General features: G+C 41.5%; 1 protein-coding gene across 3 annotated transcripts in view; it reads left to right on the forward strand.

The window, feature by feature from the left end:
* Positions 1-23,649, forward strand: part of INO80C (INO80 complex subunit C) — a 98,680-nt gene extending 75,031 nt beyond the window's left edge. For all 3 annotated transcript variants that reach the window (XM_069219578.1, XM_069219588.1, XM_069219591.1), the window contains exons 5-6: positions 6,476-6,543; positions 23,383-23,649. In XM_069219578.1, the coding sequence (XP_069075679.1) occupies positions 6,476-6,543; positions 23,383-23,514 (200 nt within the window). In that variant the 3' untranslated portion in view covers positions 23,515-23,649. The remainder of the gene's footprint in view (positions 1-6,475; positions 6,544-23,382) is intronic.
* The last annotated feature ends 2,387 nt before the right edge of the window (positions 23,650-26,036 follow it).

Genomic DNA, 26,036 nt, shown 5'->3' on the forward strand with positions numbered 1-26,036 from the left:
GCTGGCAGGGTCCCAATGACACATACACTAAAACAACATATATACGTGAAATATGGGGGTAACATGCCAGGCAAGATGGTACTTTCCTACAATCATTGCAACATTTGCTGTAAAAGTATTGATGACAAAACTTTGCATGGCGGGGGGGTCAAGTTTCAGTAACCTTAGAGTATTTATTATGTTAACTTGAGATAACTTTAGCTATAACTGCTGAATTTCTATGGTTTTGTGTGTAAAATCAGAATAACGTCCCTGTAACCTTTGTTTTTTAGTGAAATTTATATATATATATATATATATATATATATATATATATATATATATATATATATATATATATATGTGTGTGTGTGTGTTCAATGGCATGTGCAGCTGTAGATACACATGCCTTGTGTAAGTCTGCCATCTAGTGTTGGGCTCGGAGTGTTACGAGTTGTTTTTCTTTGAAAAAAAAATTTGAGCCACAAGATTGAGTGACTCCTCCTATCTGTAATATTGCGCATGGGCATCGAGTCCTTTGTTAAATTGTTTTCTTTTCGTTGTCGAGTTCGGACGTGTTTCCTCTCGCTCCAAGACTTTTCGGTTTTGTATACTCTGAATTTTCCTAAACTTTCAATAAAACGTCAGTATGGTTTTGATCGCGTATTCTTAATGCCAATAGCTGATCCGATTGTAATTGTTGGGTTTGAGTCGATTCCCTTAGGGGTGACCACGCCCTTTCTGGGCCTTCTTTGATACATTATTTGATCGAATAATGTAAGCTCATACAACATACTCCGTTTCATTTCTGTTCTCGGTGCCACACAAAATTTCCTTACACCAATCAACATTTGGTGGGCAACCTGTTTGTCTCTGGAACACAGAGAGGAGATCTGTGACGCTTGCAGATCGTTCTGATCCAAAAAGACTCTTCGGGACCGGAGTACGCATCGGATAAAGATGATGTCCAAGTCTACAGAACACACACCTGACATTTTCTGAGGAGAACACGTGCAAGAAGAAGAAGAGCAGTGTGTAGCAGTTTCCATCGAGGATTCCGATTCGGTTAGAGACTCTGATGGGGATATCACACTGGTGCAGTACATGAGTTCATCAGTCCCCTCACACCAAACAAAGACAATAAAAAAGACTCCTAGATTGGTCTTCAGTTCCCCACTGACTTCCGGCCACGGTCGGACCAGAAAAATACCTTCAGAAGACCACCTCCATGGGTTCGGCACCAAAGCAGAAGATCAAAGTGCAGCCAACACATACCAGACAGGCTGCCGCACCTCTTTCGATGCCAAGCCGAAAATCAGACTCCTCCGCTTCGGAGCTGAAACAGAGACTACCACTTTCTGAGCTAACAATTTTGATTCCAGTCAAGCATCCCACCAAAGTTTCAGAATCGATAGATACCAGTGGTAAAAGTTCTTTGATTACTAAGGAGACTTCAGATATTCAACCTATTTTAGAGGTTATGGATGCCAAACAAAGAAAGATCCATATACACAAGGAGAAAGGGAGGATTAGAGCATCTCCCCCTCCAGCAACCAAAAGAAAAGGGACTTTTCAAGAGACTTTAGACGCTGAGTCTCCACCAACTAAATTCAGTAAGCAAAAGGAGAAGCAAAAGACAATGCAACCGCAGTCTTCACCACCTTATCCTCCTATTTCACCACACCACCACCCTCACCCAAACATTAAGCACAGTTTTCACCACAAGACTCACCTATATCACTACATGAGGATGATTTCACTGATCCTCAAAATGATGTAGATCCATAGGATCTATATGATACAGATCCTATTTTAACTAATGATCCAGATTTGTATCCAGCAAGACCGTCTCCCCCTGAGGACACAACTGCCTATAATCAGGTTATAGCCAGGGCAGTAGCATATCATAATGTGCAGTTACATACTGATCCTATCGAGGATGATTTCTTGTTCAACACATTAACATCTACTCACAAGGAGTATCAGTGTCTCCCCATACTTCCAGGCATGCTTAGACATACTGAAGATATATTTAAAGAACCGGTAAAAGCAAGAATTATTACACCATGGGTAGACAAAAAATATAAACCAGCACCATCTGACAGTAAGCACAATTACCACCTGACTCTACAGTAGTGAGTGCGGTGATAAAAAGGGCTAATAGTCAATCTACAGGAGATGCTTCTCCTCCAGATAAAGAGAGTTGTACGTTTGATGCAGTGGGTAAAAGGTGGCTACTCAGGCTGCTAATCACTGGAGGATTGCAAACTCTCAGGTACTCCTTGCAAGGTATGACAGGGCTCATTGGGATCAAATGTATCTTCCACCAGAGCACCAAAAAAGTGGTCAACAAATAGTGACAGAAAGGTAGGCTATTTCTAATAATGCTATTAGATGTGCTACTGATGCAGCTGATACAGGTGCAAGGGGCATTAACACCGGCATAATCATTAGAAGACATGCAGGATTAAGGGTGTCCGGTTTTAAACCAGAAATTCAACATGGAGTTGTTAACATACCCTTTGACAAACATCTGTTTGGCCCAGAAGTGGATATCACAATAGATAAACTTAAAAAAGATTCAGAAACTGCAAAGGCCATGGGTGCTTTATATACTACACATACTAGTGGCAATTTCTGTAGTCCACAGTTTAGGGGTGGTTTCAAACCATCAACTACAGAACCATGTACCTCAAAACACAAACCAGGAACAAGCTTCTATAATAAGGGCTCATTCAGAGGATCATATAGAGGATCTCAGTATAAAGGAATGGCTAAATCAACCACTTCCAGAAGATCCTCTACACCAACAAAGCAGTGACATATTAAACATCCTCACAGACCATCCATCTCCTGTGGGAGGAGGACTGGTGAATTTCTACTCCAATGGCAAAACATCACCACAAATCAATGGGTTCTATCAATTATCCAACATGGTTATTGCATAGAACTTATCTTTATTCCACCAACATTCCCCCTCGTTCACACAGAATGACTCAGGAACATCCTTTTCTCTTAAAACAATAAGTACAATCACTACTCATCAAAGGAGCCACAGAGATCGTGCCTATATCCCAACAGGGATCAGGAGTATATTCATATACTTACTCATATCAAAGAAAGACAGTACTTTCAGGCCAATCTTAGATCTCAGGCCCCTCAATCTATACATTCTATCAGAACACTTTCATATGGTAACACTACAAGATGTCATTCACCTATTACAAAAACAGGACTACATGACAGCATTAGATCTCAAAGATGCTTACTTTCTCATTCCAATAGATCCAGCACATCGAAAATACCTAAGATTTATAATAACAGGAAAGCATTACCAATTCAAAGAGCTACTGTTAGGGGTAAAAACAGCACCAAGGGTGTTCACAAAAAGCTTAGCAGTGGTTGCAGCATTTCTCAGAAGGCAACTCATACATGTATTCCCATATCTAAACGATTGGCTCATAAAAGCCACAACAAAACAGAATTGTCATCAGCATACTCAATATACATTAAACATCTCAGACAAGTTAGGATTTACAGTCAGTTACCAAAAATCTAATCTTCAACCATCCCAAATGCAACCGTATCTGGAAGCAATTCTAAACACTCAGTCAGGGTTGACATATCCAAACCCACTAAGCATCCAAGCTTTCCACAATCTCATTTCTCAACTGCAATACAACCATAGTTATACAGTAAAACTAGTGATGAAACATTTAGGGATGATGGCCTCATATATAGCCATTGTTCCCAATGCAAGATTGCACATGCAGCCACTACAGCAGTGCCTTTCTCGACAATGGTCTCAAGCACAGTGTCAAATTCAGGATCTAGTGTTGTTGGACCGCCAAACTTACAGTTGTCTGCAATGGTGGAATTACACCAATCCCTCAAGGGCAGCCCTTTCAAGACCCTGTGCCTCAGCCCATAATTACAACACATGCTTCACAGATAGGTTAGGGAGCACATCTCAACAACCTCACTGTACAAGGCAACTGGGATTCACAAAAACAAACTTCTCATGTAAATTACTTGGAACTCCTAGCAGTATCCTTAGGGTTAAAAGCCACAAATCACTCACAAAATAGTGTTGATACGAACAGACAATATGACCACAATGTATTATCTGCAACATACAGGGGGGACACACTCGTCCCAAATATCTCTCTTAGCACAGACATTATGGAACTGGGCAATTCGCAATCAGATTCAGCTATTAGCAGAATATCTTCCAGGCATACACAATCAACTGGCGGACCTGTTAAGCAGGATGCATCAACAAGTCCACAAATGGGAAATTCACCCACAGGTGATTCAGCAATATTTTCAGATGTGGGGAACTCCAGGCATAGATCTGTTTACCACAAAAGAAAACGCAAAATGCTTAAGCTTCGCCTCCAGCTACCCACGCCCTCAATCCAAGGGCAATGCTCTATGGATGAATTGGTCAGGAATATTTGCTTACGCTTTTCCACATCTCCCATTAATTCCATCTCTCATTAAAAAAAAAGATGAAACAAACCTCACTCATAATGATACTCATAGCTCCAACTTGGGCATGTCAACATTGGTACACCACACTTTCGATCTGTCTGTAGTACCACATCACAAACTGCCAAACAGACCAGATTTGTTGACTCAAAAAAGGATCAAATCAGACATCCAAATACCAGCATACTCATCCTGATGATTTGGCTCCTGACGTCATCGTGTTTGGCTATTTACAACTTCCATCTGAGTGCATTGGATATTATAAAAGAAGTGTGCAAACCCACAACTAGACCGTGTTATGCAGCTAAACGGAAACGCTTTGTATACTATTGTCAACCAAAACATATTAATCCACTTAAAGCGTCAGTACACGATATTGTGTGTTACTTTCTTCATTTACAAAAAACAAACTTGGCATATTCATCTATTAGAATTAATCTAACAGCTATAGCTGCTTATCTTCAAAACAGATAACAAACCTCATTGTTCAGAGCTCCTATTATTAAAGCCTTTATGGAAGGCCTTAAAAGGGTTAATCCACCTAGAGTGCTTCCAGCACCTGCATGGAACCTTAATATTGTACTTGCAAGATTTATGAGACCACCATTTGAACCCATGCATTCTTGTAGTCTACAGTTATTAAAATGACGGTAGCTTTCCTAGTAGCTATTACTTCATTAAGAAGGGTTAGTGAAACTCGAGCATTCACTTTAGAAGAACCTTTCTTTCAAATTCATAAACATAAATTAGTTTTAAGAACAAATCCTAAATTCTTACCAAAGGTGGCTTCACATTTTCATATCAATTAATTGGTGGAATTGCCAGTCTTCTTTCCACAGCCAGATTCAGTTGCTGAAAGGGCTCTTCATACCCTTGATGTTAAAAGAGATTTTATGTATTATATAGACAGAACAAAGGAGTTTAGGAAAACTAAACAACTATTTGTAGCTTTTTCACAACCTCACAAAGGTAATCCTATTTCTAAAAATGGATTAGCCAGATGGCTAGTAAAGTGCATTCAAAATTACTACCTTGAAGCTAAAAGACAGTTTCAAGTAGCTCCTAGAGCTCATTCCACTAGGAAAAAAAGATGCTTCAATGGCTCTTTTAGGCAATATACCAATAGCAGACATATGTAAAGCTACCCCATGGTCTCCACCACACACATTTACCAAACATTACTGTGTGGATGTCTTATCTTGCCAACAAGCAAATGTTGGACAGGCAGTACTCAAAACACTATTCCAAACTACTACAACTCCTACAGACTAGCCACCACTCATTTAAGGGAGGACTGCTTTACAGTCAATGCACAGCATGTGTATATACAGCTACACGTGCCATTGAATGGAAAATGTTACTTTCCCAGTAGACATCTGCTCGTGGCATGTAACGCTGTAGATTGACATGCACCCACCCTCCTCCCCGAAGTCGGTAGCCGTTGCAGTATAATATACTATAAAAATATTTATATACATTGCATGGACATCTTATTTTCTTTACTATATATAAGCAAATATACACTCTTTACTTCACCCTCCTGCGGGCAAACAATCTAACAAAGGACTTGATGTCCAGATGCAGTATTACCGAGAGGAGGAGTCACTCGATTTCGTGACTCAAAAACATTCTTCGATGAAAAACAACTTGTAACACACCGAGCCCAACACTAGATGGCGGACTTATGCACAGCACGTGACTCTACAGTACTTCATGCCACAAACAGATGTCTACTGGGTTAGTAACATTTTCCATATGAATATATGATGTCTGCATTAATTGCCCTTATATTTGCATTTCTGTATATTTTATTATTTTCTAACAGGCACTTTTTGTTTGAATGAATACAATCATGAATTGCAAAATAAGAGGCCCTTTCTTCACAAAACTAACATGAGCATGCTAACATTAATTTCAAACAGACATGGTTTAAAGGTATGTAACAAAATACAAGAATTAAAATAACTTTTATTCATGCTTTATCTCTTTTTTGATTTTCTTTCAGACTTTAGTATTGATGCACCACCCTCTTTCAAACCAGACAAAAAGTATTCAGATATATCAGGACTTCCGGTAAGTGTAAACCACTTTTCTTTCTACCATTTAACTTTTCTTTATTTGGGAAGGTGTGCATTTTCCTTTCACTTTTCATGAGTAGCGTAAGATTTCACTGTTGTCATTACTGATATAATATAACATTTCCAAGCTTTCGTAACGGAAAGCTTAAATTATATTAAGGACACATTTGTGAGAATTATGCTTTCTTCCTTCACTTCATGACACATTTTCCAAAATAGCAGCCAATAGAAAGCATACACTAAAAATAGTAGCTTTCCCAGAAACACCTGAGAACTCAGAAACATAATATCTTCCATAAGGAACCTAGAGTCCATATAAAGTTCTATGCCACTTTCCATGCTTTCTTTTTATTCCTTCATCTGCAATTTCTTCCTTACTGATGTTTTGAGCCATTCACCCCTATTAAGACAAACAAAGATGGCTCCAGAAAGAGAATCTGGAAGGGAGGGAGGTGGATCGGAAATTCCCATCTTCCTTTGAGGCCTAGGAGGAGGCCCTCGCCATTGTTTTCATCTTCACTTTGAGGAGTGCTATGCAGCGCATCGAACTCTCCTGCTTCGTGGGAACAACATTCAGGCTGCACCAGGGGACTACAAGTCCCAGCTTCCTTTGAGGCCTAGGTGGATGCCCTCTTCATTGTTTGCATCTGCACTTTGGGAGGAGAGCTATATAGCACATTGAACTCTGTCGCACTGCGCGACAACATTCAGGCTGTGCCAGAGGACTAAGAGTCTCAGCTTCCTTTAATGTCTAGGAGGAGGCCCTCTCCATTGTTTGAAACTGCACTTTAAGGAGCGCTAAATAGCACATCAAACTCTCCTGCCACCCCATCATGTGTCCATCTTGTGACTAGAGGAGGCTGGACTGGCCATGCCCCTTGCTCGTCCTAAGTGCATGAAGGTACTGTGTTTTTCAACTTCCTGGTTGTTGCCCATGCCATTAGTTACCTTGGCTTATTCAACTATTCTCATTGGTGCTGCGATCCATTGAAGTACAATTGCTCTACACTTTGTCAGAAACTTTGTTCTTAAAGCCCAGTCAGTGCCTGTTTTAGTTATTTTCTTTTATCAACCCTGGGGTTTGGCCATTGTGAAGTTTTTAATCACACTTGGCTTATACCCCAGGCCCCATTGACTTGCATTGCTGGCTCAGCGTCTTCCTTATTATTGAGATAATTTTTATTGTTTTTATTACACTGTCCAACTGCTCACATATTACTTATATTGTGTTCTTGTGGTACTCCTTCCTGGCTTGTGACAGTGGGGAACGCAAGACATCTGACCTCGTGAAAGGTACAGTTAAGTATAGTAAGGGTTCTAAACCCCCAAATACTTGCACTCTGAATGAGATAGATCTCTTAATTGAAGAGGTAGAATCTATCATAGGTGGATACTGCCAGTCTGCTGCTGCGGCAGACCTTAAAACACAGTCAAACTCACTGTGTTTCACCTGCCATTGTTAGATGTATTGTGGCTGAGCCAAAGACCACCACCAAGGAGTGCTCATCCTCGCCTTCAGGCAGGCTCCTGTGACCCTATTTAGATGTTACAGCTCTGCAGGCGGTGTGATACCGGCCAATTGCTGACAGAGGGAGCCCGTTGCTGGATGCAATGGACATGAGAAAATGGCAGTGGCTGTGGAATAAAAGTGAGTCTCACACACACACACACACACACTGTACCTTGGCCACTTGTGCCTACCTGCACAACTCATCACACCATATGCACACCATCATCCATTGCCATTCTAGCACCTCACAACACGTACAGGCCGAAAACACACATTGCCATACATTCATGACACAACATACACACTCCATTGTCACGACACCCATATACGAAACAACAACCAACACCACTACACACAAAGCTAACACTCACCTGAATGTAACACAAAGCAACACCACACATAACCAACAAAACACAACAACATCAGACCCATATGCACGTGGCACACATACAGACACAACTACTTCACCAACTCCCTCCACCTCAACCCACCAATCTAATCGCACACACATGTACAGGTACAGACTTGCATCCACTACGGGCAGCACAACATCACAAGTACAGGTCCCCTTGCAATGTGCACACATCGGACACAGTTGACAAGTGTGAATTTCACGTCATTGTGGTGCCAGCATTAATTTGGCAATGAATACTGACATCAAATATCAATTTTTGTATGTGTGCCATATGTGTCTTGTACCAGTGTGTCCCCATCCATGTCCAACACAATCATGATCCCTCCATATGCATGTCACAATATTTTTTTTTTAAATACTGTGCCGTATATTACTGCAGCAGTCAAGAGCTCATTGTGTTTTCTCCATGGTCCGGTGGCAGTACAGACGGCAGGTTTTGCCCACTAGAAATCTAAAGTGTAATTGGGGAAAAAAGGTTTGTTTTTACCTCAGCTTCCCCACCCCCAATCCGCTTGACAGTAAGGCACATCTAAATCTGCACGACGGTAAAGGTGGCTGGGGTCCTGCTGCCAGCAACTATTTCCAATGGTGTCATCAACGTGGGTGGAGTTTCTTGCCGGAAATAGCAACATCTATATCAGGCGGGGAGACCGCCAAGGTGGCAGACAGCTTTTCAGTCAGAAAACAGACAGTGGGACCATTACCACCAACATCTAAATCAGGCCCTTAGTCAGCACTCATGAGCAGGACAACACACAGCATTTAAACTTATCTACTTTAATAGACACCCTACCTTGCAGTAATTGCTTTTTGCCACTGGCTGATTTTCCGGGGGACCAAGCAACTTTTGAAACCTCTAATGGACCTATAGGTGTCCCAGCTCCCTTTCCTCTTCCTGCTGGCGACACAACTGACTTAGTTTCACAAATCAAGGAACTGAGTGCATAGGTGGGAGGATTATAACTTTTCATAATATGTCTATCTAGTACCCGTGAACCTGTAATGTCAAAGGATGCTAGTAATTCTCAGATCCCAGAACCCTGTCTCTCTGAGCATACTTATGGACCTACATTAGAAGATCCAAACTCGGGGACACTTAAGGCTACTAGTGTCAGCCAAAACATAGCCCAGGTACGGGGCATTATGAGACTGGAAACATTTCGTAAAACCAAGCCATTGAAACCCACAGCTACTGTCCAGCAATCTAACAACTTACTATTCCAGCAGACCCTGGACCCCTAGGGAATTTATGCACATATGGACCAACGTGCAGCACAAGTAACCAGTCTGTTTTGAATCATAGTGTTAGGCTGTCTTCTTATCCTAGTGCTATTTTTATGGGTAACGTGCCGAAAATCTTCTCCCACATAAGGTACGAAGGGGAAGACTCCTTAATAAATAAAGCTATTCATTGGATTCGATGCAGGAGAGGATGCCACTCAGTTATTCATGATGACATCCTCTGTGCTAAAAAACATTAATCTAGGAATCAAAATTTTGACCACATTGGGTTGTTATTGAGAAGTGGGAAACTTGATGATAACTTGGTGGTTCTCGACATTCGATCTCCTTTGCCCCACCGCACACGCATTCGGATCAAATATCAACGTGTAGATGACAGCCACTCTAGCACTTTACGTAGTCCTGGCTGTATGGCTCTCTGATCTCCCATAAACAACGTTGAGTGACTGCTCACCAGTAGTAGCTTTTAGGTCAAACATAGCATTGCACAAGTGCTGCTTTTCCCACTTGTTGGTATGTATCTGGGCTTTTAACCATGCCCACAGCACGCCCATCACTATCACTCGTTCATGGGCTTGCCCTTCATAAATCCTTTATTTTGGTAAATGTGTTACATTTGTCCCTCCTTGGGGCGGTTTAGTTACCACCTTGGACATCGGCCCTGTTACATGGCTAATTGCACTTTTGTCAGTACGTTTGACTGCGAGTGAACTTCTTTTTCATTTTGTGTGCTACTTCAAGCTGATGCCGTGGTGCTTTGAATCAGCTCGTTTAGGTGAAACTGTATTACTTTTCATTTTCAATTTATGTGGCAAGAAAAGTCTGGTTAGGAGTTTACAACGCTAATAACTCTAACTCAAGCAAATGTAAGACCCATTGCATTGCAAATGCTTGTTTACCCTTCTTATGTCCAGTTCCCACAATTGGCAATAGGAATGTAACAGGGCCGCCCTCAAGTTTGCATCAATCCTCCACTTGTCGCACTGAGATAAGCTGGACTGAGAATAGTATCTCAGTTAATGGCCAACCATCTTGTGTTCAGCCACCATTAACACCAAAGGAAACAGTTAAATTTAGCCCCTTATCTGGGACTCAGAAAAGCCATTCCACCATAATTTCAGTAGAGCCTGAGCACTCCCTGGTCAAAATCGTCTAATGGAATGTGGCCAGTCTGAAGTCAAAAGTTGCGCTCACCAACTGGATTGAGTTTATGGAAAAACACAACATCTGCCTGCTCCAAGAAACATGGTGCACTGATCCAGTTTTTAATCCTGGTTATCTAAGTTTCTTTGTCCTCATGAAATCTAACCTAGTGGGGAGACCATCTGGGGGGCTAACGATTTGGTTCAAAATTTCCTTAAATCGTAAAATTAGACAACTGTCTATCGACTGCCCAGATATTCTAGGTATCAGCATAGAGCCTGACAAGTCACCCAGAGTAGAAATCTTTAATATCTATTCTAGAGGTGCTAAAGGTGGTATGGCATCAAAAACTATTCAACTCCTTGAGGATGATCTAGAATGGAGCCAGATACAATCACACCTTGTTCTCTCAGGGAGTATTAATACCACCTTTGAGCCCCCAGATAGTGATGAGGTGGGCTAACTTGTGAGGAACACGAGAGGTAGACCATTTCCGTGTTGGACTTACCTCCCATAAAAAGGTGGACCCAGGCTGCATTACAGCTAAAAGCCCTATCTTTATAGTTGGGGGTTAGAGCAGTCAGTGGGTGGACAATATCTGAGTTCCGAAGCTCACGTGGATTGGTGATTATTGCAGCAAAAACGTAATATTTGTTATTCAACCAGCACAAATCTTTCAAGGGGAGGCTTGCACTGGGGGATATGATCCTTAAAATGGTAGACTCATTCTGTTATTTAGGAGTAAGATTGTCCTGTACCATGACATGGAAGTCTCATGTCAGCAAAATGATCAACAAACACAAGCAAATTACAGGTATCATTCTCAAGGAACACTGAGCGTCCTTCAGCAAACGCATACATCATGGTTTGCATATTTATGAAGCTAAAGCTGTGGGATCCACTCTATATGGAGCAGAACTTCAGGGCTTTTCCAACAGCATAGGACTATTGAGGTCTGAAAACAAGTTCTTAAGGAACCTAGCTTACCTGCCACCTATTACACCGCTACTCCCTCTACTTTTCAGTATGGGTAGGAAAGCCATTGAGATCAAAGCTAGCTTGCTACCCTTACTTTATTGGTCAACCCTAGAGCTTGCACAGGATGTCCTAGCACTTCAGGACGTTGTTAAAACAAACCACTTTCTCACCCACCCCGTGACGTCTGATGATATCAGCGCGCCCAAGCTTCCAGTGCGATTGGAAGAGAAATGCTTGCATTTCTCTTCTGATCGGGGGGTGTGTGGAGGGATGGCAGAGATACATGAAAGGAAAAGAAAGGCATTTCCTTTCCTTTCCTGTCTTTCTGAGTATTTCTGCAGCCCAATCGTAGAGCGATCGGGCTGCAGGAATGACCACTAGACACCAGAGATATTTCTTTTATTTATTTTATGTTTACAGTGAAGGGGAGCAACCCCTTGGACAGGGGTCACTTCCATGGGGGGCATTAGACACCAGGGATCATTTGTTTTATTTATTTTTTAGACGTGGGGAGCAACCCCTTAGGCAAGGGTCGCTCCCCTGACAGGTAGATTGTTTTTAGGCCATTCCTGCCCCCTCTGCCTACTTTTATTAGGCCAATCTGCCCCCAAGGGGGGCAGAAACCACTAGACACCAGGGGTTTTTTTTTCATGACAATTTCATGCAAGGGGAGTGACCCTTTAGACAAGGGTCGCTTCCCTGGAGGGCAAATTTATTTTAGGACATTTCTGCCCCCCCTTGGAGGCAGATTGACCTATTTTAATCAGGCCAATCTGCCCCCAAGGGAGGCAGAAACGACTAGACACCAGGACATTTTTTTTGCGCCAATTTCACGCAAGGGGAGCGACCCCTTAGGCAAGAGTCGCTCCCCCGGGGGAAATTTATTTTAGGCAATTTCTGCCCCCTTTCTATTAGGCTGATGGGCAGAAACCACTTGGGCACTAGAGATTGGTGTGTGTGTGTGTTTTGTTTGGAGGGGGCAGCCCCTTGGGCAAGTGTCTCTCCCCCTGGGGGCACATTACTGTTAGCCATTTCTGCCACCCTTGGGGGCAGATCAGCCTATTTTTGTAAGGCCCATCTGCCTTCAAGGGGGCAAAAAGCCCACCAGATACCAGGGAGGAATTGTTTTCATAAAAAGAGGGTGGGATTTGGCCATACCCCACCCAATTAAATGCGTACAAAGTTGTTCTGTCCACCGGTGGGAAGATAGGGCAGTTACACCCGATCCACTCCCCGGGGGCAGAAAGCCTACTAGATGCCAGGGAATTTTAAAAAGAAAACAAATAGTGGGGTGGTGGCTACCAACCAGTATGGGCATGGTTATGCCCCCCACACCCCTACTGAGGGGGTAAGAGTCTTTCAGCTCTCCCCTGTACACTAAAATATCTTATCCCAGTGGCAAGCAAGAGTACATTTGATTATTTGGGGTTTTGGTTTTACATTTGTGCCATGAGAGCTTGTCTAACTCTCAAAATCATCCCACTTGGAATGTAGAGGGCTGCACTTTTTGGACTTTAGGACACTGCCATGTCAAACAATCTGCGAGACCTAGACACATCTGAAAACTAAACATCTGGGTGAGTCCAGGGTGGTGTGCTTCCTATACACCCGGACCTTTTTCTTTCCCACAATGCCCTGCAAACCTCCAACTTAGCTTGAAATCACACATTTTTCCCACATATTTGTGATGGAACCTTCTGGAATCTGCAGCGATCCACAAAATTCTTACCACCCAGCATGGTTGCATCGGTACCAATAAAAATTCTGCCTCACTTGTCAGCCTAAAAACATTTCTTTTTTCAAACTGCCCTTTTGGACCCACTTTGGTTACCCCTCAGTTTCAACATGTTTTTGGTTCTTCTCTGTCACAGGCACTTGGCCCACCTACACATGTGAGGTATCATTTCTTTTGGCAGACTGAGGGGAACGTTGGGTGGTAGGAAATTTGTGCCGGTGCGGTGATCCCACACAGAAATGTGGGGAAAATGTGATTTATTTATTTTTAGCTAAATTTGAGGTTTGCTGAGGATTCTGGGTTAAAAAAAACCCTGAGAGATCCATGCAAGCCCCACCTCCCTGGACTCCCTCGGGTGTCTAGTTTTCAGAAATGTCTGGGTTTGGTAGGTTTCTCTAGATGGCTGTTGAGCCCAGGACCAAAACCGCAAGTGTCCCCCCACTACACTCCCCCCAACAAAAACAGGTAGTTTTGTATTTGATAATTTTTATGTGTCCACATAGTGTTTTTGGGTATTTCCTGTCACGGGCACTAGGCCTACCCACACAAGTGAGGTACCATTGTTATCGGGAGATGTGGGGGAATGCTGGGTAGAAAGAAGTTTGTGCCTCCCCTCCGATTCTAGAACTTTGCAGCACCTAAATGTGAGGAAAAAGTGTTTTTATGCAAAATTTTGAAGTTTGCAAAGGATGAGTAACAGAACCTGCTTAGAGCCCCACAAGTCACCCCATCCTGGATTCCCCCAGGAGTCTAGCTTTAAAAAATGCACAGGTTTGATAGGGTTCCCTAGATGCAGGCTGAGCTAGAGACCAAGATCCACAGATAGGCGCTTTCCAAAAAACACGTCAGATTTCAATGTAAAAATATGATGTGTCCATGTTGCATTTCCTGTTGCAAGCATTAGGCCTACCCACACAAGTTAGGTACCATTTTTATCGGGAGACTTAAGGGAACCCAGAATAGAAGAACAAGTGTTATTGCCCTTGTCTTTCTCCATATTTTCTCCTTCCAAGTGTAAGACAGTGTGTAAAAAAGACATATATTTGAGAAATGCCTTGTAATTCACATGCTAGTATGGGGACCCCAGAATTCAGACATATGCAAATAACCACTGCTCTTCAACACCTTATCTTGTGCCCATTATGGAAATACAAAGGTTTCCTTGATACCTATTTTTCACTCTTTATATTTCGCCAAATGAATTGTACACCCGGTATGCAATGAAAACCCATTGCAAAGTGCAGCTTCTTTATTGGCTCTGGGTACGTAGGGTTCTTGATGAACCTACAAGCCCTATATGTCCCCGCAACCAGAAGAGTCCAACAGATGTAACAGTATATTTCTTTCAAAAATCTGCCATAGCAGGAAAAAGTTTATAGAAGAAAACTTGGACAGAAATGGCTCTTTTTTTCACCTCAATTTCAATATATTTTTATTTTAGCTGTTACTTTTTGTAGGAAAACCTTGAAGGATCTACACAAATGACCTCTTTCTTAATTCAGAATTGTGTCTACTTTTCAGAACTGTTTAGCTGTCTGCGATCCAGCATTGTTTTCACACCCATTTTTGTCACTAACTGGAAGGAGGCTGAAAGCACAAAAAATAGTAAAATTGGGGTATGTCCCAGTAAAATGACAAAATTGTATTGAAAAATTGGGTTTTCTGATTCAAGTCTGCCTGTTCCTGAAAGCTGTGAAGATGGTGATTTTAGCACTGCAAACCATTTGTTGATGCCATTTTTAGGGAGAAAAACACAAGCTTTATTCTGCAGCTCTTTTTTCCCATTTTAGCCGTATTTTGGCTAATTTCTTGATCTTCTCCAGGGGAACCCACAAACTCTGGGTACCACTAGAATCCCCTGGATGTTGGGGAAAAAAGGACACAAATTTGGCTTGGGTAGCTTATGTGGACAAAACGTTATGAAGGCCTAAGGGCAGGCTACCCCAAATAGCCAAAAAAAAAAGGCCTGGCACAGGAGGGGGAAAAGGCCTGGCTGCGAAGGGGTTAATATTTTGCCTCCCTAAATTAGTAATGAATTTTTATGACTGATTCTTTGCATTTCTGCAATAGGACATATTGCTGGTTTTAGCTCTTTGTAAATTTGACCAGTAAGATATATTTTATCCCATGCTTTTATGGCCTGATCTCTGAAATAAAGTTATTTGAACTGAACAGAGGCACTTATCTGTTGGTGCTGGAGTAGCGAAGAAGGAGAATGGAAAGTGGCATATAGGTAGGACCTTATGTGGACACCTGGTTCCAGAATGGAAGATGTTATGTTTCAGAGTTCACATGTGGTTCTGGGAAAGTTTGTTTTTTGGTGTATGCTTTCTAATGACCGCTGTGGAGAATGTGTAATAAAGAGAAGGAACGAAGGCATAATCGTTCCTGTCATAGAATTATTAAATGGGGAGTTGTAATCTCAGTGGCTTATTTTGTGCTCTTGGTGTTACCTGATGTAAAGATTTCTGTATCTAATTTATGGCTGTTATCTTGCTGTCACACTGCGAGTGCCATGTACTAGCATAAATGCAAAGCAAGCAACCACCAACATTTTCTCCTTAAATTTAGTTATACCTTGACAATGAAAAATATTGTGCCCCTACAAAACATTACTTAGAGCAACTGTACTAACACAATTGACACATTTCTTACTAGAAAGCATCGATCAAATTTCATGTTACTTTCATGGTTAACAAAATGGACAACAAAAACAACTGTTTACTGTTTCACAGTTTGCATGTGGCCTATGACTTTGCACAGGGACACAACTCTTAATAGTCAGATGTTTTGTGTGTGATCTTACCTCACTGTACAGATTTAATCCCTTGAATTTTGGTTTTGAATAACCAACCTTTTTAAAACAAATATATATTAAAAACACCATGTCTTAAACCATGTATACAAATGCACAGACTAGAATATACTATTAATAACCATTGTTGAGAGTCTGAAGGAACATAATCCGCTTGAGGCTTTGCCTCTTGTGAGTCATGGCTACTCCCAATGCTAAGCAATCTTAATGACTAGCATATTCGTGTGTGTCTGTCTGTCTGTATATATATATATATATTTTCTGTGGGCAGAATTTAAGATACCACCTGACAGCACCCCGTGACATAAAGTTTGAAGTTGAAGTGTATTTATTAGCATACTTACTTAAAACCATTGTTTAATGGAAAAGAAAAACGATCCATAAAAACTTTACAAAGTAATCAAACATTCTGTAACCATAAGACCAGTCCATAAAACCATTACAAAATAGTACGTAATCAATAAAACCTTAAATGTGTGTAATGTGCAATAGGTCAAAATATTCAACATTTAAAGAATATGTCTTACCACACCCCAGGGGTACAGATTTTGATCACTCAGCAAGTTTAAAGGCACATATTGGATTAGGGAACCAGCCCTTGGGCTGCCCCCCACATGCGGAGTACAGGGTGGTCTGCAGCTGTACACATATCACCTTTCGGTGAAATAGTCACCAAGCTAAACTAATACAACTCCAGGAAGGACTTGGTCAAGGACCATCAAGGCCTTAGGCCAAGGACTTAGTCACGCCCAGTGACATAAAGGGATTACAAGTTATTTTAAAAAAATCAATAATTATATACAGACTAGAATAACTGGTCAATTACACGTTTTTTTCTCCCTTTCAATGAAAATGGGCCCAAATCTGCATCCATTTGCCACCTGCTTCGGGCAGGTGGTGATGTTGAAGGGAGACATGTTGCTCCTGGGGGTGGGGAGCAAATATGTGATGTTTAGTACCTATTGAATTATAATGATAAATCCTCTTTAATGGTAACGTTGGTTTTATTCTTAAAGTTTTGAAAATGCCATTATTTAAAAGGTTCCATTTTCCTGCTCTTAGTCCTGTGTGCCTGTAGCCTGTCTCCAGTATACATCTGGGGCAGGGTGACAGATGAGCTTTGTGCATTTCCTCTATACATCCACACACAATAGGCAATGGGAACTGCACCTGAATAACCTATGCCCTATGTCCTCACAATAGGCCTAACGATCCAGTATTGTTCCTCCAGTCAGCTTGCAGCCAAGGGAGGAAGGGGATTCCCTTCACTTAGCCACTTTCTAGAAGCTTCTCCCACCTTCCAGAACCAAGGCACCAAATTATAAATACTGGACGTCAAACACCGCCACTTCAATACACGTCTGGACCTGTGGATACTCTGCCAGGAAGAAGGACTGCTATGTTGCTAAAAGTAATGTCACTCTGCTGGGCTGCTACTCTGAAGGAGAGGCTCTCATGCTGTGCTGACCTGCTTCCTGCTGCCCTCCTGCCTGGGGAAGGAGAACCAGACCTGCACCTCCATCTTACTCCCAGCACCCCAAAGCGACTCAAAGGGCTAGTCTTCTGACCTACGGATCTGAGCCTCGGATATAGCAGGCACCCTATAGCTCCTGGACCCGTCTTCAATGATCTCCCCCCCACTTTTCAGGTCCTGGGCCTGGTAAGAGGTTCTCCAGCTCTTTAAGTCAAGCTTTTGGGCTCTTCACGGACAGCTGTTTTTGCTCCAGAACCTCATCGCTTCCCTGGAAATCCAGCTCGAGCAGCCGCAAGTTCATCTCTTAGCACAGCAAGTAGTGCTGCTCTCAGCCATTATGCTCCAGCCCGGCCGGCTCTTTGTGCCCGCTGACCATTGCCAGCTACACTCTCCCTGCACCCAGCGAACTTCCTCTCTACGAACAGGACTCTTGGCTAAATTTTTGAGAAGGTAAAACTCCAGTGAGGCTAATCAAGGACTGTATCCATCCCGCACTCCATCGCGGTCTGCTTCAACTTTTGCTGTACTACTATTTATTGTTTTAAAATAAGTTTTACTTGTTGAATTTTCGCTGTTTCGGTCTTGTTTTATTAAGTAGAATAAGCTCTATTTTTCTAAATAGGTGTGGTGTTTTCACTGTTTTACTGTTTGAAGTCTTGCACAAATACTTTACACATTGCCTCTTAAGTTAAGCCTGACTGTTCTATGCCAAGCTACCTAGGGATGACCGCAGGTTAATTTAGGGTGTGTTTGTTGACTTACCTTGACAAGGTTCCTGCTTGGACAGGGTGCATAGCTCTGCCAACCAGAAACCGTGTTTCTAACAGATAAGAAATGCCTTCAAGACGAACTTTTATTTCTTGTGGAGTGTCTGCTAGTAATATAAATATTTATGTATACAAGAGAGTCTACAGATTCAGGACTTTGTGCAACTTCCATAAATTAATTATATCCTTCAAATTTAACATGTTTTCTTTAATTTGTTTGTAGTGTAGATCCCTGCTCTTTCTTGAGAGTGCCCAAATTTGCACACACACAATGTCTTAACTTGATATATATTCAAGTACCTCTGGGTCCCCCAAAATTATTTGTAATCTTGCAACATTCCATAAAAGGTTATACAGAGCAGAGATTCATCCATGCGCTTCCCCCCCCACCTCCTCCCACAAAGAACTGGCAACTGAAAACAAACTAAGTCCATCTTTATAAGATGGACTTAAATGGGATACTACTTGGATCATTCCTAGAAGCAGTGGAGCCTATTTCAGTTTTCAGGCCTTTAGAATTATTGCCCTGTTATTTAACTTGCATGTCGGAAGAATCTTACACTCCTTGCTCATGGTAGTAGCATCGAAACAAGTTAAAACCCTTTATGGTAGGTCCTCCAATAAAGGGGTAGGGTATTCAGGATTTAGTGTGCCAGGAGTGTAATCAGCTCTGTCTTTATGTATTAAAGAAGGGGAGACCGTTTTCCTCCCTTTCCTACAAAAAATTGACAGACTGAGGACACCTCTGTTCCCTGTTTCACAGACATGTAGTGTAAAGTTAGGTACTTGCATCAATTCATTTAACCCTGTCTTGTTTTTCGTAGAGAAAGCAGTTTTAAAACCTCTAATTTAATCATCCTCTGTATTCACTGTCAGGCCCATATTGAATCTTAAAGTTGGTCAACATTCCATTCGGTTTCTGTTAAAAATGACTAACTCTTAAGTTCAGTAGAAAAGACTACCCTGCTTCAGTTTTATTTCTCGATATTGCTATCTATCAATAGCTGGTCTATATTGGCCTTGGGGCACTTTGACAGTATATCTGATATAAGAATCTGACGTTTTCTGGGGATCCGCTATACCCAGAGCGGCAAGTGTTCCAAACTTTTTATGCTTAAACACTTATAATGCAGTTGCAGAAATGTTGGAATTGTTTGTAGGTGATATAGAACAGGTGAATAATTAAGTAGACTCCTTTAAATCTGCTGAAGTAACCCTGTGGTATCACAAAATGTACTCTGTTTGCTATCTATTGATTTAACACATTCAGTCAAGGCTTGTACAAGGTCGTCTTGAATTTTTCAGTACGCCAACTAAGGGCACTCTAGTAAAATATCTGTATAGTACTCCTGAGGTGAACAAAGAGGCTCATTCAAAATCTTAAACATTACATTATTTTTTAGGAGGGATTTGAGGATTATACGTATTACCGTGCACATTTCACTGTTCACCCACCCTAGTATTATCAATGGGATTTAAGGGAATACTCATTTTACTGAAAAGGGACAATCAGTAGCTGGGGAATAATACTTGAATTGTCTCTGTATGCTCCATTAGATCTAACAATTCGATACATGAGGAATGATTATTTGCATTCGACTTTGAGAACAACTGGTAGAGCCCCTTGTAATAAAGCAGCAGAGATTCGAATATTTTCACTTGCTTTTCACCCTCTCCTTTGTCTAAACAAAGTGAAGAAGTATTGGGTATCAGTATAAATTTGAAGAATTGGGGGTGGGGCAGTTAAAAGTTGTAGTAGAGCTTGAGCTCACCAAAAGTGTAATGCCAGAAAAAGTCTGAGTGCTGATTTTTCTTTCTATCACTGAGGCAAAATGCGTCTTATTTTTGCCATTGGTTTCTAACAACTGTGCATTTAGCCTACTAAAAAATAACCCTTAACTACTGCACAATATGTAAGTAGATGGATGCTGCAGAGAGTCAACATTTGAACCACTCTGCCCTCCAGACCGATGGCACCACCACGACTATTGCACTTATCCAGTCTCTATTAAATTACCTCTAACTAGTCGCAGTATGGCTGGCAGAGCAACTCTACCCCTCCCCCTTTCAATCATACTTAATTTCCCTTGAAGAAAACGAACATGGAGAGGACTTTCCTAATAACAAAGGCTTTGTGAAGGCAAAGTGCATCTGCAGTATAAAACACATAGCCAATGTCCAGCCATATGCCTCCCTCTTCGAAATGGGACGTATGCAGTCATCACAATAAAAATATATGCTCCCTCCTTTATAACTGTTAGTCTTTCTTCTTTCACTAGGGGTATGTCTTATAGGAGGGCCATTTGGAATATGTGATGTTTCAGATGATCATGACAGCATCAATTCCAATGGGAAACCAACCCAAAAGCAAGGCACACCACATCCAGTAATTTTGTGCTGGTTTCACATTTGCAGGCAAAGGGCTCTAAACATCATATTTTGTGTACTGGTGATCTCTTTCCTCTGAGTTCAGTTTTCCCTTTCAAGTTAAGTGGTCATCAAGGTATGCCAGATTGCCTTGTCTGATCCGCCACATCAGTAGGAGATGTGCAAGAATTTAGGACAAATCTTGTAGTTCCCCTTGTATCATCAATACAGTCTGCAGTCTTCAGCTCAGAGACCTTCTTGGAAGCTCGAGTACAAAGCTAAAGGCCAGAATTGTGCTCCCATCGCTCATCTTCCAGTAGCTGTGTAGCCACCCCTAATACTAGTGCACATGCAGAATATTGGTGCGTCTTCAGTGAAACCACTCTGGACACCTTACCCTCTTGTCTAAACTGACAACAGACCTGATTCAGCTGCTGGTCATGGATTTGACTCGCTCTGCTTGATCTGACCATTTAGGGCAATGTTGTCATGGATCAATCCCCAGGCCTCCTTCTTGCAAGAGATTGCATTTTAAGGGTGAGGACATAGAGCTTTATCTTCACGTCTTTTAGTGAACTAAATACCAGATGCATGAGTCTGTTTAGTTGTGGAGATGGCCTAAGGCCTCAAGATGCTTGGGCACTACAAGCATACTGCATATGGGTCATGCCCAAACAAAGCTGGGAAGTCGTACCTTTTGGGAAATGACCTGGTCGGAAGACATTTGATGTTTCTCATGGAATTATTCCACCTAATTAGATGCCCTACAGGTTTGGCCAGGCTAACACATAGGCATTTTTAGCTGCTTGCATCAGTCACCTAAGATATTTAAGTGTTAGATTTCTGTTGTGACGGCTATAACAAAAGCAAGCAGCCAACCTTTTGCATCTTTAAGCCTGTTATAGTGTTCTGTAGAGAGAATGTGATTTGAGAATTCATGCAAAGAGGTTTCCTTCCAACATTTTTCCACTCTTTCTCATGCTTCCTTAACTTTGGAGACATTAATCCGGAAGTTAGGCATCCATTGTTTTTTTCCCTTATTCCCACTATGGATTTACCTTCTGATGACCAACTATTCAGGTCTTCAATAGTCAATGATATGGCTGTCCATGCGGAGAACATCTTATGCCACACATTGCTACACTTTATATGGAGCCCACCCTCCATTCAGGCGGTCAGATTTATGCTGAGCAACTCTGGGGTACATATTTTGTTCAGTGCTTTCTCTGTACCTTTGCAGAATTCGACCAGGAAGTTCTACCCAACAGGTTTGCATATGCCTGAGCTGCCAGATTCTCCTTTTTTCTCTCTTTTTCAGTCTGACTTGCAGTAGAATCTGCCAAAAAGTTGAGGGTTGGAAAAAGTCAGAACGTAACAGTAGGGAAAAGTTACCTTCATAATTGCTCTATGACGCTTAGCCCTTGGGATATTTGCCATGATTAATGATCTTCTGACCCCTCTACTTTTGTCCATGAAATTCACTCTGATTGATTAATGGATTGGTATATACATACACGAAAAGGTCATGCCACATCTGATCCATGGTGATACTGACGTGCAAAGATATGAATTAACAGTAACAGAATTAGTTTTGGGTACCAATACTAGGTAGCAAGTTACACATAATCTGTTAAATGGAAAGAGCATACAAACTAAGAGGAAAAGAGTTACCATGAAGGCAGCTCTGTCCATATAGTTAAAAAATTGCTTGTAACTCATACTCTTCTCTTGCAAGGAGTGCATAACTGTGTAGTAGTTCAGTTTCCTTTGCATAAGAGCTAAATGGTCTTGAGAGAAACAAATGCTAGAAGAACATGGTTCAAGGAGAGGCTGGATATTCAACAGTGCAGTCCACTTGCACTTGTCTAAAGCAGAGATTAAATTAAAGGGAATCTTAGAGGTCTGAAGGACATACATAAAAATAACTTCAGTATAGATCTTCACATCTGGGTCATTTATGATTAGGGTGCTTTTAGGACTCTTATGGAATACAATACAGTTTTGTCATTTACCATCTGAGGGGAATTACCAATGGAGCACTGGAAAGCTGAGTTTTACCAGTGTGGTAAGATCGGAGGAAAAACTAGATCCTGGATGTTCTTTCCACCTCGAAGATGCTGAAGAAACACCTACCAATGTGGTTAGCCTGGTACTCCTAGTTTCTGTACTATCATCATGCTCTGCCAGCCTGGTGTTTGTTTAATGGACTAGAGGGGATTATTCCCCCTCAGCTGCGTGTTGCCATAAACTCAGATATTTCCTAGCACTGTAGCATTTTTAAAGATATTTTTATGGCAATTATGGTCTCTACTATAATGTGATGTTGAAGACTTTAAATAGTCATAATATGTGGCAAATAAATTAAAATAGTTTTGTTCTTTTTTTCAGGCAAATTACACGGACCCTCAAAGCAAATTGAGATACAGTACCATTGAAGAATTTAATTATATCCGTATGCTCCCAACTGATGTTATTACAGGTTATCTTGCCTTAAGGAAAGCAACCAGTGTAGTCCCATAGAAGTTGTAAGGGCAAAAAGAATAGTCTTTGAGAAGAAGTCTGGGTAATGTCAGATCTATTGATTAACAAGAAAGAAGCTGATACATTGTTTTAATGTATAATCGCATTTTCTCATTAAATTAAGTACTTTCATCAGCCAGTATGGTTTTGTGTGTTTTTTACCGTAGTAAATATTGTGTACTTTTGCTTGTCATGCATGTCTGCAATGTTCGTATTTGATGTCTCCCTTTTGTTATTTCACTTTTTGGAAATGTAATTTTTAGTGTAGACTTTAGTCTTCAGTCTGCCAGACGGAGATGAAACATCAGGATTATATTTAGTTCACAATAGCTGGAGTGCATGTGCCCTGCAGAATTTATGTGGAGAGTCAAGAGTGTATGACATCTGTGCATGAACTTCTTGAGTTTATCAGTTTCAATGGTAGCGGTGTTTTGAAAATTGCCTTAGACAGCTGATTGCTACTAGACGCCTGGACTCCTGCCAGCTGGGCAAATTGAATTGCACCAGTGATGATTTTAGCACCCTGATGGCAGATTGACAGCCAGGTGACTGGGAAATCTGCATTTGCATACTACCCTGCAACCTCCCTTAATGTGCCCATAGGTTCTGCTCGGAATGGTGCTCTGATGGCCCCCTGGAATGGCAGTCACGTCAATGTGCTCTCTTTCCTTTGGCAGCTGAGGCAAGCACTATACAACAGAGTGCGCCCTTACCCTCTACCTAACTTCAGCCTGTTAACCAGCAAAATCAAATCATGAAACAGACTTGAACTTAGTCTACTGGCAGTCATAGCAACAGGATTAGAAACAACTGTCCTCATTAAGGTCTCTTACAAGACCGAAAAGGTTGCATTTCCCATCTCTGCCTTGCCTGTACATTAAAGAACAATGATGGGCATTATAAGCAACTGACGGCACCTCCAACGCAACCAGGAGAAGGCAGTGGCCAACTTACACCAGAGTTCTCCCAAATCAATTAAAGTAACATGGCAGAAATGTGAGTTGTGGTATTTTTTTTTAACTTAAATACTGCTTCTTTCCTGGAAAACAATCAGTGGCCCCAAAACTTCAACATCCTCACCCATAATGGTAGCTACCATTAGCTCCACTATCAGTCAGGACCACTAACCTGCTTGATTCTAATAAATCACTATGCCTGTAGGGTCAAAGCAAACTGTATTTTCCAGCAGGAAGAAAATACACATTTGTCCCTACGCGTACAGCACTTTTAGTCAAGACTGGAAAATCTCTCCTAAAGTTGCAACCATGCCCAGGAAAGGGGCTGCTCCAGAGAGATCACATAGCCATCCCAGGGTCACACTGAACACGATGTAAGTATTCAAACAGGGGCAAAGTGAACTCGCCTCCTGAGTAACTCGTTAATCAGTATCTAAGTGGCTTCAAGTACAGTTGACTAGCCTCATCGAACAAGGCTTTATCTGGGCCACAAACCTCCTCCCCCCGTAACTTTAGATGTCAAAACGTCCCCCCAAATTTCCAAACACATTTGAAACTGTGGCATGTCCTCTTTCATTTTCATAAGAGCTCATTAGACCCCTCTGTCATTGAACTGTCCATTTACATCAGCATGATACCGTTCAGCAATAAAGACTCCTCCTACATGAAAAAGAGGGATGTAATAGAGATGAAGGTTCCATGAAGATGAGATGTTAGCATTGCTATCTGGTTCCATGACCAACACAGTAAATATCATCCTTACTTCAGTTAACTTTACTGTTTAATAGCAATTAAAGCTCTAATTCTATGTTAGGACTCCAAGTAGACCTGGTACCAAACTCCTTTGACATTAAGCCAAGTAAACTAATAGCCTCACACTCTAACAGTCAACATTTCTATGTCTGCACACCAATTGTGGACAAACAATGCATCTTTCCTGCCCACTACATCTCCTAATCAGACACCTCAAAACACTAACCTCTGCCATACTTGATAACCTGGAAAATAAAACACCCATTGCTAAAGCAAATCATGAAAACTCAAAGAAGAAGCAAACAAAACAATCTTAACAACTTCAGTGACAAAAAACACATGCTATTTACAGATACCCCTGAAGTGATGTTCCTTGTGGTGGATCAACTACTAACAAGGAAAGAAAAAAGAAAACTACAAAGAACAAAGCCATCAGAAACTCCTAAATAAGGAATTGCTTAAACTAGCCATCAGTCCTGAAATGGTGAAAACCTACCCAATTTTCCATCCAAGGCCTGAAGCCACTTCACTCCCAGACCACAGGCCTACTAGCGACACCCACATGAGGCTGATGCCTCACTAGCTAATAATTATAATCCCTAGTTCACATCCAGGTTAAAAGAAATAAAGTCTGAGATTAGCACACTGACCAAAACCAATAAGAAGATCCTTCCCGCCCCCCATGACATCACATTCCTAGCTAAATTAAAGTAAACTTATCATTAGCAGCTGTGGGGGGGGGGTGGGAAACACAATAACTAACAGTGGCTCTATGTATACAGTCTCTTAAGACAAAAAGCCCAAGGCAAATTT

The sequence above is a fragment of the Pleurodeles waltl genome, chromosome 2_2, assembly GCF_031143425.1.
Source record: "Pleurodeles waltl isolate 20211129_DDA chromosome 2_2, aPleWal1.hap1.20221129, whole genome shotgun sequence".
NCBI lineage: Eukaryota > Metazoa > Chordata > Amphibia > Caudata > Salamandridae > Pleurodeles > Pleurodeles waltl.